The sequence below is a fragment of the Echinops telfairi genome, unplaced genomic scaffold (genome assembly GCF_000313985.2).
Source record: "Echinops telfairi isolate 266 unplaced genomic scaffold, ASM31398v2 ScPeMD7_7458;HRSCAF=8496, whole genome shotgun sequence".
Classification (NCBI taxonomy): domain Eukaryota; kingdom Metazoa; phylum Chordata; class Mammalia; order Afrosoricida; family Tenrecidae; genus Echinops; species Echinops telfairi.
Window position 1 is genome coordinate 37,964,008 of NW_022111358.1, and position 20,571 is coordinate 37,984,578.

Sequence of the window (20,571 nt, forward strand, 5' to 3'; positions counted from 1 at the left end):
TCCCCTTTTAAAGGGACTAAATCTCAATTATTAAACATTTTATTTCGATCGAAGAGCTCATTGCTTGAGGATTAATAATGAAAGTTTCACTCCTTTAATTTGAATACAGATCATTTTCATTGAATGGCATGTCTGTACAGTTTCTACACATCTGTGTGGTTGGTTATGTGGTAAAAAACAAAGCAGGCGTCAAAGTAAAACTGAAATGGATTCACATTAAACTTCTGACTAAACACAGCCTTTGTTTCCCAGTGTCTGCTGCACCCTCGGTCTGCTGCTCCCGTAAGTAACTGGGCTGATATTTAACGCTCAGTGCTAGTGAAAACAGACGGCCCGCTTGCCCTTAGGATCAAAACTAACCTGGGTCAGGAGCCGTCTCCAACTGCGGGTGGTGGCTGAATGCCATGGTGCGCGCTGTGCAGGGCCTCATAGAAGAGGAGGCGCTCATCACCTCCACTCAAGCAGCTCTTTCCAGTGATTGCACATTGCAGTGAAACGCCTCCATCGTTTGCGGGCCGCACGTAGTGTTTCATCATACTTAATGTAGTAGCATAGACCTTCATAACTCAAGGGGACCCTGGTCATCCGAGATGCGGCAAGCGCCCCACGGACCGGGGAGAACAAGGCAATGTTGCCTGACTTGGTCGGTACCATCGATTCAGGTCTGCAGCTGCCCAGCATCGCAACAGAAGCGACTCTGGGAGAAAGAAAGAAGGAAATGGGTGAAGCTGTCACCAGCGCCATGCCCATCGGCATGAAATGTTTGCACCTTTGATCTTGCACTGAATGTGCAGTTTTTACAGTAACATACAAAATACGTGCTAATCGCCTGTGCTGTCGGCAAGCTGGCTTCTGGTTAACAGCAGGCTGTTGCCAGTTAAGTTTTTGGAGAGGCCGAAGTTATGCTTGAGAGTTGACTGCAGGTGGTCCACCCCCACTCCCACTCACCATAGCAGTCACGGGTCACCTATATATCAAAATAGACCTCAAATGAGTTAATAGGAAACGATTCAAGCAAAGGACTCTGGAATTACACATAAACACCAACAGACACTAACAAGTGTGTCTTTAACTGTGCCTCTACTACTTTTTCCAGTTAGCTTTCCTCCTTGCTGCCCTCCCTCACCTCAATTGAGTACATCTACTTTTCTATTTAGAAAAAAAAAAAATTCCCTGAAGAGTCTATGTAAAGAAAGAATTTTGTTGCTATCAAAACAAATGCTTCTAAAATCTTCACATTACTGATCACTTTTCTGTTGTGATCCATAAGGTTTTCCAAATCTGGTCACCAGGCCTTTGTCCCTTGTCTGCCTTAGTCCAGAAGCTGTGCTGGAACCTTCCAAGGGCCACCCTGATACATTTGAAGTACACTGCTAGCATGTTTTCCAGCACCACAGCCACACACCACACACCACCGTAAAGCAAACCTACAGACAGGTGACAGATTCCCACACCAGCTGGTGTTTTTAATGGAGAGTGAACCTGAGAGATGCCTCACTTGCGTTTGAAAAGCCACTAGGAGGGCATCATATGGTAATGAGGTAGAGGACAAGGCAGAGAGGGAGATGTGGCACAGTGACCACAGTGATGGACTGGAGCCTGCTGGCCATCATGGGGAATGGTGGAGGACCGAGCACTGTTTCGCTCAGTTGTGCAACCATCACCCATGTCGGAATCAGCTTGACACCAGCCAGCTAACTATGGGTAGTGTTGCAGTGGTGCTACTGTTGCCTGAGTGGCGTCTTTCTCCAAGTTGATACACGTTCTACATGCCTAACACTGCAATACTTGATAGAGATCCAAGCTAAAGCGGACAATTTTGACCTTGAACCTGGGAAATTTTTGAACAACACCCTTTCATTTTTTCTCCCAAGTCAGTAAAACTAATATAGTACCTAAAATTTTACTTTCATTCTTCCTACTAAGAAAAATAGTGCTAGTGGGATATTTTGAATTTTCCATTTAAATTATGGGGCAAGAGGGACTCTGATCTCCTAATTCGGATTTGCAGCTCTGATAGTGTAGTGGGTTACGTATTGGGCTGCTGACCACAGGGTCTGTGGTGCAAACTCACCAGATACTCCTGGAGAGAGAGATGAGGCTTTCTGCTCCCATAAAGATTAACAGCCTTATAAGGTAGGCATGGAAAACAAGCTCTAGAAGAAAGCAATGGGACCAACAGTTCCAGAGGACTTTCCGGGAGAGGGAGGCGGGGGAAGGGAGTGGTGATAGACAGGGGGAACAACTAGGGAATTAGAATCAACAATGAGGAGGCCATAGAGATCCCAGGGGTGTTGGGGACAACAGCAGTCTATCTGAGAGGAACTACTAAAAGGCAGAAGAAGGGTGAGCAGGAGGAAGGCAAAATGCAACAGAGGAAAGATCTAGGAAGCAAAGCTATGGATAGAGGTATAAACATAGGTGTGTACATATACAAATACATGAATTCATAAAAGAGGTATTGGCTAACATGACCAGATTTTCACATTGGTAAAGTGGGACACCATTGATAAAACTCATATCCTGGCAAAATAGCCACATGGCAGCCAAAAACCGTATATCCTAGCTTGTGCAATCTTTCAAAAAATTGGCACTGTCACTTTAGTATTGGCCTATGTACATATATTTCTATGGCAATACACTGAGGTTGTGGATGGACTTAGGGCCTCTACTCATACCCTCCCTCAATGAAAGAACACTTTGTTCTAAGAAACTGGCATTCTGTGATTCACCCTCCCAGCACAATTGCTGAAGACAAAATGGGTACATAAGCAAATGTGGTGAAGAGAGCTGATGGTGCCTGGCTATCAAAAGATACAGCATCTGGGGTCTTAAAGGCTTGATGTTAAACAAGCGGACAACTAGCAGAGAAGCAACAAGCCCATATGGAAAAAGCACACTAGCCTGTGCGATCATGGGGTATGGTGGAGGTTCGGTAACAGGCATCAGAAGACTCAAAACAAAGAAACAAACATTGTTGAGAATGAGGGGAGTTGGAGCAGTCCCCAACCCATCTGTAGACAATGGGACAGCTTACAGAAGGATTCCAAGGAAGAGATGAGTCAACCAGGGCGCAGTATAGCACCAATGAATTGCACAGTATTCCTCTGGTTCCTTGAGGCTTCCTCACCCCCCACTGTCATGACTCCAGTCCTACCTTTCACTGTTGCCTAGACCGGAGTATGTGCACCGGTACAGATGAGATAAGAGCTCACCACACATGGAATCCAGGAACAGAAATGGAGGTAGTGCGACCAGGAGGGTAGGGGGAAGATGGGAAGAGGAGGGTAGAAAGGGGGAACCGATAGCAATGATCAACACATAATTTCCACACACACCACCACCCCAGGGAGCCGAACAACAGAAACCACGGGGAAAGGGAGACCAGTGGTCAGTGTAAGATATGAAAACAATAATAATTGATAATGTATCAAGGTGTCACAAGGGTGAGCATGGGGGAGGGAGGGAAAAAGAAGAGCTGATAACAAGGGTTTAAGTAGAAAATGTTGAAAATAATGGCAACAAATGTACAAATGTGCTTGACATGATGGATGGATGAATTGTGATAAAAATTGTACGAGCCCCCCAATAAAATGATTCTTTTTAAAAAGTAAATGTTTACAAAATAATGATGACAACATATATACAAATATGCTTGATACAAATGATGTTTGGATTGTCATAAGAGCTGTAAGAGCCCCCAATAAAATTATCTTTTAATTAAAAAAAATATTAACAGCCTCAGAAATCTGCATTCTACCTTGTCCTATAGGGACTCTATGAGCCAGAATTAACCCCATGGCAGGGAGTTTGGTTTGAGTTTTAATTCCAGTTGTGATCTCCTGATACCCCTATGGTGGTGTGCTGCTGGGTAAGCATTGGACTGCTATGCCCAAGGTTGGTGGTTCAACTCCACCAGCGGCTCCTTGGAAGACAGGCAAAGCTGCTTGTTCCTGTAAACATTTACATCCTTGGACACCTTATATAAGGGTGCTCTGAGTTGGAATCCGCTTGATGGCAGTGGAATTCCCCTGTAGCCTGCTCTTTCTACCACCCTGCATTTGTTTCTTTTTTTTTCCTTTTCCACCCTGCATTTTCTTCTTTGCTTTTGTCAGGTTTTTTTTGTTTTCATTGTGGTGGCTGACCACAGCAGCCAGTAGAAGCTTCCTCATATTCTCATGGAAGGTTTTCTTTCCACCCATTTTCCCCACCCATTTTATATGTGAGCAGAGTTTATTATCATTATTGCTATCATCAAAATTTTTGAAAACTAAAACACCAACAGAAAAAAAATGTAAGAGAATTGTAAAGGAAAGGTTTTTGGTTTTTAAAAAGGTCTTTATTCAAAGTAGTGTGAGAGAACGATGCAACCGTCCCCTTCCAGTGTGTGATGCTGGAAACCATCGGGGCAGTTCTGCTGTGTTTTATAGGGCTGCCATGAGTCAGAGGAGACTCGGTGGCCATGGGTGTTTGTGTATTGTGCCAGGTTAAGTGTTGGGCTGCCAACTGCGAGGTTGGCTGTTGGAACCCACCAGCAGCACCACAAGAGAAAGATGAGAGTGGGAAAGATTTACAGTTTCAAAACCCCTAGGAAGCAATTCTGCACTGCCTTACTGTGTCGCTGGGTTGACGTCAGAACTGACTCAGTATATTTGGGGGGTACTGATGCTAGGCAATAGTGATTGCTAGTGAAGGCCTGAACCATTCTATGGCGAGTGTCTATGGCTAACTGGGTCTCTGTCTGATCTTCTATTAGAAACATGGTCAAAATTTGGGTTTCATTGTTCAAATTTTCCAAGTCAGTTTTACTTGTCTTTCAGTGAGTTTTGTGTGTCTTTATCCTGGCAGGTTCATGACTTGCAGAGTGAACTTGATAAAGAGAAAGAAGATACTCAAAAGAAAATTCGTAAATTTGAGGAAGCTTTGAAGTGAGTAAAATTGCGATATGTCCATAAAATTCTGAAAGACTCTTACACAAAAGCAGGAGCCGAATGAAGTCGCTGTCATATAAGGCTCACCTGTCTATAAGACCCATCCTGTGGTTCACTTTGCATCAGTTTCAGAATTTAATGACTTGCTAGTAAATTTTTTTTTTATGGAAAAATCAATTTAGCTGTTTTTAAGTGATAGGAATGTTAAAATATATATATAACCGTGATTTCAGATGCTTTCTTACTCTTAAATGAAAACAGATTTTAAGAAAGCGAAACTTTGGGCTTAGGACCTCTTAGATTGTCTGTAGATTTTGTTGAGAAATTCGGGCCATGATGTTTGCATTGTTATATTTGGCCCTGGACTATTCTGTAAACAATGTTTAGGGAAGATTGTGTCTTACAATTTAACATCGAAACGTATATAAAAGTGGTAGATTTGTTTGTCTTCTCCATTGATGTGATCAATTGATCCCAACTCATTAGCGACCCTGTGGGACAGGGTAGAAGTGCCCTTGTGGGATTCCGAGACTCGTCTAAATCTTTACAGGAGTAGAAAGGCCCATCTTTCTCCTAAGGAACAGCTTCTGTTTTCAAACTGCTGGCTTTGGGCTTAGGAGTCCAACTCGTAACCCACTACACTACCAGAGATTAGGCCCTACTCTTAGCTAGGTCAGTGGTTCTCAACCTTCCTAATGCTGCGACCCTCTAATAGAATTCCTCATGTTGTGGTGACCCCCATACCATACAATGATTGCCATTGCTACTTCAGCATTGTAACTTTGCTATGTTTATGAAATGGGTAACCTCTGTGAAAGGGTCGTTCCACCCCCTAAGGAGTCGTGACCCACAGGTTGAGAACCGCTGAACTAGGTTGTCCTAGTTTCTGATTTTAGCTGAAAGATAATGACTCACTCGATAAAGATTGGCTGAGTTCTCCCTAAGTCCCAGGCCAGTTGTAGGTCCTTGATAGAGGACTTTGTAATTTGGTTGAAGAATAATTAAGGGAAGTTGAGCTTACCAACACTGGCTCAGGGTGATGCGAGCCTTAGAGGGTGGACAGTGTTCAGGGTACCTGCTTGAGAATGTGGCTCCAAAATGGAGGCATCCTGGAGTTCATTGTACCCAACTACCTGCCAGGGAATCAACTCCTTCATCACAACCAGAGAGAGAGAGGGAGAGAGAGAGAGAGAAGGGTTGTGCAATCTTCCCAGGCAGAGGTTGGTCCTAATTTTGTGTGATTTTGGATATTCTTTTTGACCTGTTATTCCTGTTTGAAGGTTTGGGGAAGCAAGAAAAGTAGGAACGGATGAAACCTTCTTATAAAACACATTGGCTCAGTGGCTGAAATCTTCAAATGATTTGAACTCTGTCACAGTACAAGAGATCATTTTTCCCCCTTATTCATTAGGATTTATTCATATCACCAAATATCAATTAGGTGAAATCACAAGAGAACAATAATATTCAATCATTTTAAAAGAAATAACTCTCTTATGCTTCAACTTGAACACACACAGCTAGGGAGGGCATACTCGCTTTCTTCCTGGGGGTTGTGCCCTCCCTTTATTCCTCCTGGATTAGTTTTCTTCCTCTTTAAAATGGGAACCACTTTCTTCCTTTCTTAAGTTTACCACACCTTCTCTCTCTCTCTTAATTTCTGTATACTCTCTGCATTGCTTCGTTGATTTGTATATTATGACCCTAAAGCAAATGCCTGTAAGTAACAATCAACAAGTACTTCGTAGCTGCAATGCATTCTGCAGTGCCATCCTGAAAGGAATACGAGGTTTGGCAGAGCTACCAATGGCCTAGCCCGTCTTTAACCATTCTCCATGGTCCAGGTTAGGCACTTGAAGTACTTAGAGTAATAATCAAGTTGTTGAGGAGTCCTGGGTGGTGCAGATGGTTAAGCTGTGGACTAACCAGACGGAGGTTGACTGCCGAAACTCACCTGCAGGCACCAAACCTGCAGGCACCTTGGGCATAAGACCCCGGCCATCTGCTTTGAGGGCAGCTGCCTTGAAAACCCTCTAGAGCAGCAGTTCTCAACCTGTGGATCACAACCCCTTTGGGGGTCGAATAACCCTTTCACAGGGGTCGCCCAATTCATAACAGCAACAAAATGACAGCGATGAAGTAGCAGCGAAAATAATTTTATGGTTGAGGGATCACCCCCACATGAGAGCTCGGCATTCGGGAGGTTGAGAACCACTGCTCTAGAGCAGTTTTCACCCATAGCAACGATAGCAAGTTGTTGGCAAGTGCAGTTAAGAGTTCAGAATGCTTTTCTTTAAGGAGATATTGGTAGTTGATTTTAAAAAAATGAAAAATCTTTTAATGTTCAGTGATAGTGAAAGAACCTTGAAATCCCCGGTTTCTGTACAAATCCAGCATAATCATTTTCTGAGCCAAGCCACACTCTGTAGGCATTTGAAGGTTCCTTGCCAAATACCAGATTTTGCTGGGGCGTTCAGAGAAGCTGTTGTAGAATTCCTAATAAAATCCTGCCGTCGATCCATGTCTATCGCCTCCTAAGTAGGTGATGTCTTCATTGCCCAGCTGTCTGGAGATCTGCAAGGATCAGATCCGAGAGTAACAGAGGCACTTTTTGTGGGGTCTGCACTTCAAAAGAAAGAGCACAAGCTGGCTACTTCCCCAAAGGAAAATGTGGGGTGTGGGGTGGGGGGGTGGGGTGGCAGTGTCTGCTGCTGCTGGTTTTGAATCTGAAGAATCGTGTTAGGTTTATCTGCTCAAGACACAGCTCATTTTGCACAAAGACAGTAAGCATTTTTCTTCACTAAATATACACAATGATAAAGAAAACTTCACCTTTAGACTAGGATGTTATGTATTTATATGATTGTTCTTTCATCCACTCAACAAAGGCTGACTTTCTCTTTATATGTGGACTGTATACTAGAGAATATCAGAGAAAATAAGAATCTATGCATAAAAATTCACGTTGTCGATTCAGACTGTGCCCCCACAAAATGTATGTTGGAGTTCTGACCCCTATCCCTGAAAAGAGCACATTTTCTCTATATTATCAAACTCCTCTAAGAAAATGCTATAATTTGAATGGTTGAACACATCCCAAAGTATTCATGTATTATAGTTAAGTGTCCAGGCTGAGACATTCTTAAGGACCAATCAATTGGTTATATATTATCATTGTAAAACTCTGGAATAATTCTTTGAAACTTGAGAATTAGAAAATGATATGCAAACTTAAGCTATAAAAATCTAACAATAGAATGATATTTATGGCCAAACATACCAAGTCCTGTACAACAAAACAGTTTTTGTTCATTTCCATGAATTTGTTTATTAGCAATAGAAAGAGACAGACTTCTGCAACTGGTATCAGACTACATTGGCACAAGAATAACTTTAAAACCTGTTGCTTTATGTGAGCTGTAAGTGGAATTAAGTAGATTAAGTCAAATGGGAATCTGTACAACAAGCTTCTGTGGCACAGTGGTTAAAGCACTCTGTTTGGAAATGAAAGGTAATGGGTTCAAGCCCTCCCGCTACTCCCCGGTGCGGCAGTCTGCTTCCATGTAGATTTACAGCCGTAGGAACTGTACGGGCAGTTCTGCTCTGGCTTACAGCATCTGGTGTTGGAATCAACAGCAGTGGGTTAGTTTGGGGGTGCGGGCCAGGCTACAGCCCTCTTGATGCGAAGACAGTGTAAACCACTGAGGAAACTGGTAACACCTCACTGCCTGGGAAGGATCAAAAAGGAAATGGGGAGCATAACAGCAGGCAAGTCTCCTTCGCTCGCTTGGCAATCTGAGAGAGCAAATTCTTGAAGGCCGTGACCTGGAGGTTTCTTTGACTTTGTTCTTTCTCATGCCATGCAATCCATGTTGATTTAAAGTTGAGATGAAGAGAAAGAAGAGAAAGGAGGCCCTGCTGATAACACAGAGTTGGAAAATGAAAAGTCGAAAGAAATTTCTTTCTCTATCGTTGTTCTTAAGGAGCCCCAGTCGTGCTGTTGGGAAGCATTGCCGCTGCTAACCAAAGGGTCAGCGGTTCAAACCCACCAGCCAATCACAGAAGAGAGATAAGGTTGTCTCGTCCTATAATGATTGACAGACTCAGAAACTATATGCAGACTTGCTATTGCATTAATGGCAGTGAGTCTTATAAGTATTCTTGCTTCCTACAGGTCAATGGGGTCAAAGGTCCAATCTGTTCCTATAGATGCTTAGGAACTATTCAGCAACTTTTGTTTTTTATGGATATTTTTAACATTGATACTGCGTGAAGTAGGCTATTTACTGCTGCTTAATTATAACTTTTCTTTTTATTGCTGTTAAATTTTGTATACTGTATTTTCCTTTTTTAAGGTTAATAATACAGTAATTTTTATTAGCTGGACTTGTAGGCAAAAGTTTAGTTTGTTTTTTTAAGACAGTTTAATTGTCATATCATTCACTTATCATACAATTCAATAGTTCAATGCCTTGCCTTTTAAAAAATATATCTATCTGCACTGTCAATTCAACTCCAGGTGGCAAGGGACCAAAATAACATCTCTGAGAGGAAATGCGTTAGGGCAAAGTATTTTTTTAGTTCTATAATTCTATTACTGCTACATCGATACATACCGTCTTCAAACTTCAGTGAAGTCCTTGGTCATTACATATTAGTTTATAAAATAAGGGAAGCCTCCCTTGCTATAAATGCATATGATTATATCAGAGATGAGTTTGTCTCTCACTACATGGTTATCATTTTATGCAGTCAAAAGTAGTGGTTATTATTCTGAGAAAAAGAGATCAAACGACACCTTGCGTTGGGTAAACCTGCTACACCAGACACCTTGAAAGGGTTGAAAAGCAAGGGTATTACTTTGACGACTAGGTGTACCTGACCCAAGGTCATGGCATTGTCAATCTCTTCATATGCATGTAAAAGTTGGACATTGAATAAAGGAGACCAAAGAAGAATCGATCGTTTGAAATGTGGTGCTGGCGAAAAATATTGAAAGTACCATGGCCTGCCCAAAGAATAAATGAAATTTGGATGAAGCACAACCAAGACTTATCCTTAGAGACAGGGATGGCAAGATTTCGTCTCACATACTTTGAACATGTTTTCAGGAGAGACCAGTCCTTGGAGAAGGACATCATGCTTGGTAAAGTTAGATGGGCAGCCAACAAGGAAGGCCTTTGACAAGATGGATTGACACAGTAGCTGCAACAATGGGCTCAGCCATAGGAACACTTGTGAGGGTTACAGTGGGCTGGGCTGTGTTTTGTTTGGTTGTACATCTGGTTGCTGTGGGTTGGAACAGATCCAGCAGCACTCACCACCCCATTCTGAGAAGTGACTTCTGTTATTGGAGAAGAGACTAGCTAGAGTGTCAGAGAATGAAAGAGCGCATCTGTCCACATTAGGGTGTATAAGGTCTCAGAACTCATTCTTGCCCTGAGTGAAGACCCAGAGCACAGTTGTGTATCCTGCAATTGGAACGGGAACACACTAGGGAAGAATGCATGGTGCAGATGTCCTGAAAGCAAAGCAGAATGAGACCTAATTCCAGGAGGGGAAAGTAAAACATCCAGTGATCAGATAATACCACATCTAGATATACCAATGAGGTAAAGCTATGAAGAAGAGTTGACCTTAACTTCTGGTCGATGATTTATTTTTATTCAAACAAACAGACCAGAGTCCAAGGGCTCCCGATCCGAGTACAACATTGAAGGGCCTGGAACCAGAATGACCTGCCTGATGTCCCAAGACTTTGCAGAACTGAGCCCAGTGGTCATTTGCTAATAGGACCCACCGCCCTTGATGAGGCTCATACCCTTGCATAGGCCTGAGCAACTTCTCCCTTCTGTGTTCAGCAAATTCCTCCCATAAATTGTAATCCGAGTGATCTGCATGTAGATCAAAGGAAAGTGTTTTGCTGTGCCAACGCCTTTCAAAGCAGAAAAACCAAAGCATACTCAAGACAAGGCATGTCCGCTGCATAGCTTGAGAAATCTCTTGGGGCATTAATCAGGTGAACCCACTGTGTTTAGGGAAGTGTAGGCCCTAGGTTTCTGTTCCCATCAGCAGTCAGACACTGTTAATGGCAGATCATGTTTTTCTCTAATATGCAGTGTTCTTTTGAGCCACATATTTCCAAATTTTGATTTGAGAACTCATGTTTAAAATTTTTCAGGGGTAGTTGATTTATCAGGGAATTTTATTACTTGTTGAGTATTTTCAATCCCAATGTGTATTTTCACTTCCAATGTGGCACGTTCTTTGAGTGCTATTTTCTAATAGGCTCCAATTTCCCAGCACGTTGAACTTCTAATGAATGACATATGAGTACTTGGAAATAGAGGGAATGGACTCTCTCCTTCAGCGTCTGTTGCCAAATCTGACATAACTTTTCTGTCTACATTTCCTCATTTTATTCCCATTTGTTGAATAGTATTTCTAAGTTATTATGCCACAGTATATTTATCCACTGTGAGCATCTTGTCACTAAGCATCTTGTTGTTTGTTAGGTGCTGTTGGGTCTGTTCCAACTCTCTCCGGGACCCTACATGCAGCACAAGCCAACGCTTGCCCTTCGTTGTCCTCATGGCTGCCAGTGTGTGCAGCCACTGTGAAGGCCTCCCTTCAATGAGCATGCCTTTCTTCAGTGACTGGTCCCTCCTAGAACATGTCCAAAGTATGAGAGGAGCTCTCACCATCCGTACTTCCAAGGAGAATTATAGCTGTACTTCTTCCAAAACAGACTTGCTTGTTCTTACCACAGCATAGGTGATGTTGAGAGTTGGGGAGTGAGGAGGACATTCTAGAAATGTCTGAATTCATTTTAGATTTTATTTAAATAGAAATCATTGAATTATACCAAAATAGGATTAAACGTGGAACCAGAAGTTGATGAGTTTTTTTTTGTTTTTTTCACTTTTCTTTTTTTTAATTTTTTTTTTAACATTTTATTAGGGGCTCATACAACTGTTATCCCAATCCATACACACATCAATTGTGTAAAGCGCATTTGTACATCGTTTCTCAAAACATTTTCTCTCCATTTAAACCCCCGACATTAGGTCCTCATTTTTCCCCTCCCTCCCCGCTCCCTCTCCCCGCATGAGCCCTTGATAGTTTATAAATGGGTATTTTGTCATATCTTGCCCTGTCCGACATCTCCCTTCACCCACTTTTTGGTTGTCCGTCCCCCAGGGAGTTGATGAGTTATTGCTGATTTGTTTGAAAGGTTAACTCTCTGGCCCTGCCATTCAATTTTTAGGCTAATCTGTATTTGCTTTTTCATCTCATTGTAATTGCTTGTGATAAAACAGGCTCATCAAGCATCCATGAGGTGGTAACTCTGGATACCTTCATTGTCTGTATGAGAAACTTTTCTAAGTATTTAGTTTTTCCCTTAAAAAAATAACAACTGGAAAATTAGCAAATTTTTATTGTAGGAAATATGAAAATTGTCAGTGTACAAATAGTTTGTAATCACATCTTCTTTTGTACAATTTTAATTCTTCTGACTAGCTATTTGAATTCTGAGTTCTTCTTGTACCCTATTTTTCATCTCCAAAATTTTCTTTGGTCCTATTTTCTCTGCTTTGAATTTTGATTCATTTTACAAGAATTCTGTTGGGATTTTTATTGGATTTACTTTTATTTTTATAGGTCGGTCTGACTCAAAATAAATTCCTATTGTATTGGGTCCTTCTCTTCTGTAGACATTTTATATCTTTCCAATTAATGTCTAGTATAACAATCAAACCAAATCAAATCCACTCCTCGGTCTCAGACTCTCACTGCTGCTGCTGCTGCTGCTGCTGCTGCTGCTGCTGCTGCTGCTCTGTCACTTCTCTGGTGTCACAGCTGGCTCCTGGAGCAAGGAGGTTCACTGAGCTGGGATCCTCGGGTCCAGAGATGCAGTCCACTCCTGCCCTTGACTGGTAGTGAGATGCCTCACTTCTTGCTTCAGCTATGGTTCACTTTATACCCTGCAGGACAGCAATTTCAATGAGTCCTTTTAACAGTCATTCACAACTCAATCCTATCGGTGCCTTCCCCTACCGTCTCTTACCCAGATAAAGTCATTGGGTCAAAGTTGCGGAGACCATGGCTAGAAGAGCCACCTTAAATAATTCAACAATTCACTAGAATGCATACTTTAACCATTCCTCTGTGCGTGCTTTTCTCCTCCGATATTTCTGCGAGGTTTTGCCTTTGTATGATCTATCTAAAGGTTGGAATGAAGTACCAGTAGACGTTACTCAGAAAAAAAGTATGCTGGAATTATACAGCTGCCAAATATTTTGATTACCTAGATCCAAAAATCTTTGATCTGAGGGAGGGGGAAGTACCTTACTGCCTCATTGTCTCAGGTTCCAGATCCTGAGGCTGACTTGTGCTGTTCTCCAGTGGACCCTGGTAGATAATTTTCATCAATCCGTTTCCATTTGCTTTGTAGTTATTAGAGATTTCTCAGATTCTGCCACTGGGTTGTCTGTTTACCTCAAATTTATTGTTATTGGGCTTTTTTAATCACCCTCCTTCATTCTCTCTCTACCTATTGAGTGCAATGAGAGAAATCGGTGAGAGATTTCATTTTATGTATAGAAGGATGAGAATTATCCTTAATTGACTTTTTAAATAGCAGTCTTTCTGGCAAACACGTATGTACACACCCGTCTCTTTTATTATTGTGTGGTGAACACAACCTAGGATAAGCCAGTATCATCATTTTTGAAATCATGTATTGTGATTTGCTTCATTTTCATTTGTTGGTGAATTTGCAGGACTGATATCCAAACACACACAGATCTTTTCTGTGACCTTAAAACCTTAGTTCTTATTTTACAAAAAGAAAAAGAGTCCTTGATCTCAGCTTGCTTTGTGGCCTTTTGCCTCTCCTTCAAGAGGATGGAGCGAGGCATGCGGCGCTGTATGTCTTCCCGAGCGGTGTAACACGGTTAGCTTTCTGCAAAATTAATAAGTGAATCAAAGGCTGATTCGAGATCTCCCAAATGGTGGGATTTTTTTAAAGTTCCAGAAAATCATCATATTCTCAGTTGCTGTGAGTGTTCTTTGATTTTTTTCACACCATTGAATATATTCTTTATTAATATAACAGACTACAGGCAACTCCTTCTGAGCTTTTATCTCTCTCTTAAAAAAATTTTTTTTGGCACTCTTTGTTCGTTGGGTGTGCAGGGAAGCCTTTGCCATAGCTGTCAGATCAACAGATGGTCCTCGTCTACCTCTCTAGTTAATGATCACTAATCACGTGGAAAGACCGTGCTAGCGCTGATCTGGCAACCGTGGGATGGAGTAGTGTTGCTAATGTCCTGAATGGCCTTCTTTCGTTCCTGACCTCCTTCTCCTGAGTTCTGGGATGACATCAGACCTTCAGCAGACCCTTTGCTCTCATAATTATTGCGTCTTTCTCCAGTATATAGTCTAATCTGAGACCCAGTTGCTATCACTGAGCACCATTGCTTTTCATGTTCGTTTTATGTTCAGTAGAGTTGGTTCCAACTCAGAGCCTCCCAGTGTCCAGCAGGTGAATCCATGCCCAGTCCTACACCATTGTCACAATGCTCGATCCTGTTGTTGCAGCCACCGAATCAGTCCATCGCACCGAGGGGCTTCCTCCTTAATAAACAAAACAACTTTTAATTGTGAATTGGGTGAAGGTTTACAGAGCAGATCCATTTCCATCTGACATTTCATACACATTTTGCTGAATTGCATTGATTGCAGCCCCCATGATGCAACCACACAATCCTACTTCCTCCCTTTTGAACTTGATCCTTGGTTAAAGGTTGTCCTTTTGATCTGAGATGGATGATTTTTCTAAGGTGTGATCACCCCAGGAAGGTTGTTGTTCCGCTGATCAATCTTTCATTGGTCTGAAATAGAGTCTTTAGTTTTCCGGAGTTGTCGTCCAGCCATGTGCATACGCGGTGATTACCTTGGTTTGCATCAAATGCATCTTAGTCCTCCAACTGACATCCTGGCTTCTGAAGCCCTTACAGCCGTTTGCTCTATGCACCATGTCACTGGATTTCTTGACAACTGCTCCATGGGTATTGCTTCGTGAATCCAAGTGAAATTCAATCCTCGACACCATCAATATTTTGTATGTTTCTCATGATATTGCTATTGGGCCATTTGTGAGGATTTTTGTTTTATGTTGAGGTGTAATTATACTGAAAGCTATATAGTGTTTTAAGCAGAAAATTCAACAAATCCTCTTCACTTGCAGCAAACGAGGTTATATCATCTGCATATCACAGGTTGTTAATGAGGTCTCCTCCAATCCTGAAGCTGCTTGCATCTTCATATATTCCAGCTTCTTGGATCATTTGCTTGGCATGCAGACTGAATGCTTCTGAAGAAAGGACACAACTCCCATGAAAACCAGGCAGCGTCCCTGGTTCTTTTGGAACTACAGCTTTTTGGTCTCTGTCCAGGGGTCACACAAGCACAATGAAATGGTCTGGAATTCCCATTTTTATTACCCATCCTTTGATGTGATCAGCCACAACAAATACTTTTGTATACTCAGTATAACACACGTAACGATATTTCAGGTTATGAGAGGTTTTTGTACAATGAATATTCAGCAAGTCTGAAGAGTAGTCACTTAAGTTTTGATTGAAGCTGAAGAAAATTAAAACAAGTCTGCACGAACCAATGTTTGAGCATATCTTACCTGAATTTAACAGATCATCCAAAGAATAAACCAGCTAGACATTCGTCAGCTCCCATGTGTTTTCTTCTCCTTGTGTGACAGACCGTCTCTTGTCTTTTCTAAACCTCTTGGGTTAGTCTCATGAGTCACTGGTTCTGCTTTTACAGTCGTTGATTTTTTTAAGTGTGTTTGTGTTTTCTTTGGACTAACTCCTTTTTCTGTGTCTTCAAGTTCACCGGTATTTTCTTCAGCGGAGTTTAATGTGCTTAAATCCTAGCCAATAAATTTTGACTTTAAAAGTCTAGACATTTCTTTTAGTTCTTTTATATATCTTCCTTTTTTGCTAACATTTCCCTCTGAAGCTTTGTCCCTACTGATTGTACTTATAATAGCCATGTGAGGTCCTTTTCTGCTAATTATATCTTCTTTGTCACTTATAAGTGTTATCTCGACAAAATATCATTCATATAGATTTCTTAATATTCTATTTGTGGAGCTCAGAAAAATAGTGATAACAGAGTTGAGACAGGACTGAAATCATCACATATGCTGAAAACAATGCTGATTTAACCTCAGTATTCCTTTAAATTTAAGTTATAAAAGAAAAGAACAAATTCAGTGACAAGCCTAAAGTACTGGAAAAACCATAGTGGATGATGGTGACGTCTCACAATTGTGATGGCTATTAGATACTCTGGTTTTGTCTTAATTTTTCAAAGCACTTTTGATTGTGAGTTGGTTGAGGTTTATAGCTCAGTTCAGCTTTCCAGTCAATGATTCATACACATTTTGTGTCCTGTCATTGATTGCAATTCCTTCAATGTAACATCACTTCTCCCTCTTCCTCCCTGTTTCTTGTTTTCATCCCCGCTTCTTTCCCAGCCCTTCTGAACTTTGTCCTTGGGTGAATGCTGCCCTTTCGATCTTAAATGGCTGGTATTCTAACATGTGCATATCTCTGTAGTGTTTTCATTCCCCTTGTCCTGTCCATTATGCGGCTGAAAATAGGGTAAGTTCATTTCCAGACTTTACAAGTGACCAAGGACCATAGTCTTGGGGCTTCTACCAGTATGATTACTCTAGTTTCTTGATACGAGATTCCGGAAATCATTTTATTAGTGATGAATTCATATGGACATCCTTAGGCAGATTTTCATCTTAACTGTACACCTCTCTCCAGTTGTGTTACCCATTATATGTTCAACATAATGACTTGTATAGCCAATAGATTGATTCCATGTAACAGAATTCATCAAGGAAGCGAGTGCAGTATGAACTAATGTGTAGAGATGTGCAGTAGAGGGTATAGACAAAGAAAACTGTGCAGCTGGATCCAGCTTAAACAGAAAGGCCAGATGGAGGCCGGGTTGATGGGGAGTGGAGCGTGTGCCTTTTGTGTAGGCACAAGGAATGGTTGAAGAATTGGCGAGCAGTGTGCTGTATGATGAGAATGGCATTAGCAGAAGACTTACTGTCCTGAAGATCTCTCAGCAATAAGCTGAGCTTTGAAGGAAGTACAGAAAATGAACTGGTGGAGTTGAGGTGATTTTCGGGCCAGAAGGGATAAAATAGTTCAAGGACTTGAATCTGATAACACGATAATGCCCAAGGATGAGGTCATAAGCATGGCGGACAGACCTGCTTTCCTGGAGGAAAGATTTCCTCAGACCATACTATTGAGAAGCGATACAGTGACAAGTCGTTTTTAACCTTCAAAAAGAGTATGCTTTTATTTCTCTAGTGGACTTCTTTTATTCTTCCCCAAATCTCATAGTCCCCGAAGTTTGGTGCCATGGGATTTAACAGTGGCGGTTTAAAACGGATGACACTTTGTTAAAAATGGGACCCCTCTAGTTTTCTTCCCTAAACGTTTCTTCAGTTTAGGTGTGGAATACACACATGTCAAGGCACTTTGAAGGAGGAGTCTTCCGTAATTTGAACCATAGCTATCCCTGTTCTCAGTGAAGAATGAAAATAACCCAAAGGAGGTTTTATGTGGAGTGAGCCAGGGCTGGAAATGGTCTGTAGCGAAAGACCTAGTGGCCTTTTGATGTCTGATTCTTTGATTTGGCGTTTTCTTTTTGAAAGGGTGCTATGTGATTATAATTAGAAACATTTCAGGTTCTTTTCTTACTCGACTAATTGCTCTTTAGCGTGCCCTATCATGACAAATCATGTAGTTTGTAACGGCAATGGACTTTGAAATGATCGCTAAGGAGATTCACCGTATTTCCTAGAGAAGGTTTCGATATCTGCTCGTTTCACCACGCTCCCCGTGTCTACTCTTTTTTAAAAGCCGGTTGTGTTGTACGGCGTGTATTTTTTTGGATAATCAGATCCGTTTCATTCTGATCATTTTCTGAAGCAATTGTTGGGATTGTAATGGGTCACTTTTCTTATAATTGGCACCATTATATTTTAAGTTGGTAATTACCGCTGGAGGAGAATAAGGGATTGCCAAGGATTTACATTGATTTTTGTGAACTGATTTAAAGCGCACTCCATTTTCCAGAGATGTAAACATTTATGTTATCTGGAGGAACGTCAGCCCAGGATGTAGAAAGTGTTTGAAAGCTCTGAATATTATTGTCTCCTCAAGATGGCTTTCTTAAGCGTCAGCAGGGGGCGGGGGTCCCAGCTGCCCTTCTCTTTTCTCTGCTCTGCTTGAGCATCTGAAACCATTTTAATTCCAGAACCGTCCGAGTTTCTAGTTTATTGTAAACATTCCTTAGCTCCAGCGAGCATGCTGACTTAACCCCCCTCTCTAAGAAACACAACGTGAACCTTGAGCAGAAGACAGAAATATGTGGCGACTTCGTTTCATGTAGAAACAAGAGAAGCTCTATTTTATGAAGTCCTTCTCTTATGAAGTGTCTTCACAGAAGTCTGCACTCCGTCTGCGCCCGAGAGAACATGAAGCAGCGCAGGGCATGGCATGAGTGTCGGGATGTGTGCTGAGCAGGAGCCCTTCACTGACAGACGCTTGTGACGTTTTCAGACCGCAGATTTCATCTCTAACGCGGCATTCAGAGGTTTACTGGGTGCTGCCTGGAGCACTGAGATTGGAGGGTCTATGTATAGTAGTGTATAGTTTGACCTTCTTGAGTGTTACTAAAATCAGAACTTATTTCAGCCATAAAAGCTGGTGAAAGATAATCCTGGTAGGAAGTCAAGCTTATAAAGTATACGCATTAAAGAAGCCCAACCAAATCCACTGTCATCAAGTCCAGTCGAACTCATAGGGTTCCTGCAAAGGGTTTAGAAACTGTAATTCTTCCCAGGAGCAGGCAGCCTCATCTTTCTGCAGTGGGGTGGTCAGTAGGTTTGAACCACTGACCTTGTGATCAGTAACTTAATGTGTAATCGACTGTGTCACTAGGGCTCCATATATGTAATTATGAGATGTGTGTGTGTGTGTGTGTGTGTGTGTGTGTGTGTGTGTGTATTGCTGTTAGGTGCCATTGAGTTGATTCTGACTTGTGGTGACCATATGTACAATCGAATGAAACACTGCCCAGTCCTGTGCCATCCTCACAATTGTTCTGATGTCTGAGCCATTATTGCAGCCAGTGTGCCAATCCATCTCCTCAAGGGCCTTCCTCTTTCACTGACCCTCTATTTCACCAAGCATGATGACCTTCTCCAGAGACTTGTTTCTCAACAACATTACTAAAAATACATGCGAGTAAGCCTCTCCACCCTTGTCTCTAAGGAGCCGTCTGACTGCACTTCTTCCATGACAGATTGGTTGGTTCTTTTGGGAGTCCATGATACGTTCAGTACTCTTCGCCTGCACCATAATTCGAAGGCGTCAATTCTTCTTTGCTTTTCCTTATTCAGTGTCCACTACTTGTCTGCCAGTGTGTTGCTTTAAGACTGGAAAGATGTCACTGGTATTTCAAATGCCAGCAGGGTCACCCAAAGTGAACAGGTTTCAGTGGCATTATCTGCATGAGGAACACACTACCAAGAGGAACTAGCCACTCGTTGACAACATTATGGACTGAAGGCTTAATGAGTAGAAGCAGAGCGTCGTCAGAGACAGTGGCAGAAGATGAGCCCCTCAGGGCCGAAGGCCCTCAAAATATGACCGCGGCAGAGCTGCCTCCTCAAAGTAGAGGCGACCATGGTGCTGTGAATGGAGTAAGCCTGTGGGAGTGAAGCCTTCAGTACCTTCATTTGCTGATGGGGCACGACTCAAAATGAGGAGAAACAGCAAAACTCTACTAGTAATCAGAACTTGGAATTAGGAAGTGTGAATCTAGGAAAATTGGAAGTTGTCAAAAATGAAACAGAACTGTGCTGAAGTAGACTGGTACTGGCCATCTTGAATCAGAAAATCACATGCGTATATATACATTAAATGACATATATATTATATACTTATTACATATATTACGTATTTTACCTTTAGCCACGGCTTGGGACTGCCCTCCACATAGCTACAGGATCCCTTTTTGGACCCCTTCACGCTTCCTTTTTCCCCCAAGCTGATTGGACATAGCTGGAGTTCTAATCCAAAGGCAGTGGTTCTTATTTTCATTCTGAGGTTCAGGGAGGTTAAGGTCACTCAGCTGGCAAGTGGAGGTGCCAGGATCGGAGACTTCTTGTGTTTGATCTTAATGAGATTCTGCCCGTGAGTCGTGGAGCATTGTCTATTCCAGTTTCGTTTCAAGAGAGAGAGTCCCCTGAGATCACACGTCTTTATAATATGTGCAGCCATTGTATTTAGCTAGTAAGAGGAGAAGGTATTTTAAACTTTTATTCGAACACTCATTTATCAGGCATTGTTTATGCAAAGCAGAGGAGAGGAAGGGGTGGGGAGACATCCTGACAACAAGGGGAGATGGCAGAGGACTGTCCAGCACACTCACAACTGCTTCTCCCAAGTCCGACCGGCAGCGCTTGGGGCAGAGAGCGGGGCTGATAAAAGGCAATTCTTAACCTCTCCAAAAAGAG

The 20,571-nt window shown here is 42.0% G+C and overlaps 1 protein-coding gene across 1 annotated transcript in view; it reads left to right on the forward strand.

Moving 5' to 3' along the window:
- CEP112 (centrosomal protein 112) overlaps window positions 1–20,571 on the forward strand; it is a 462,158-nt gene that overhangs the window by 109,122 nt on the left and 332,465 nt on the right. Inside the window, exon 18 of the mRNA XM_045299484.1 lies at window positions 4,849–4,928. Within this exon, the coding sequence (XP_045155419.1) occupies window positions 4,849–4,928 (80 nt within the window). The remainder of the gene's footprint in view (window positions 1–4,848; window positions 4,929–20,571) is intronic.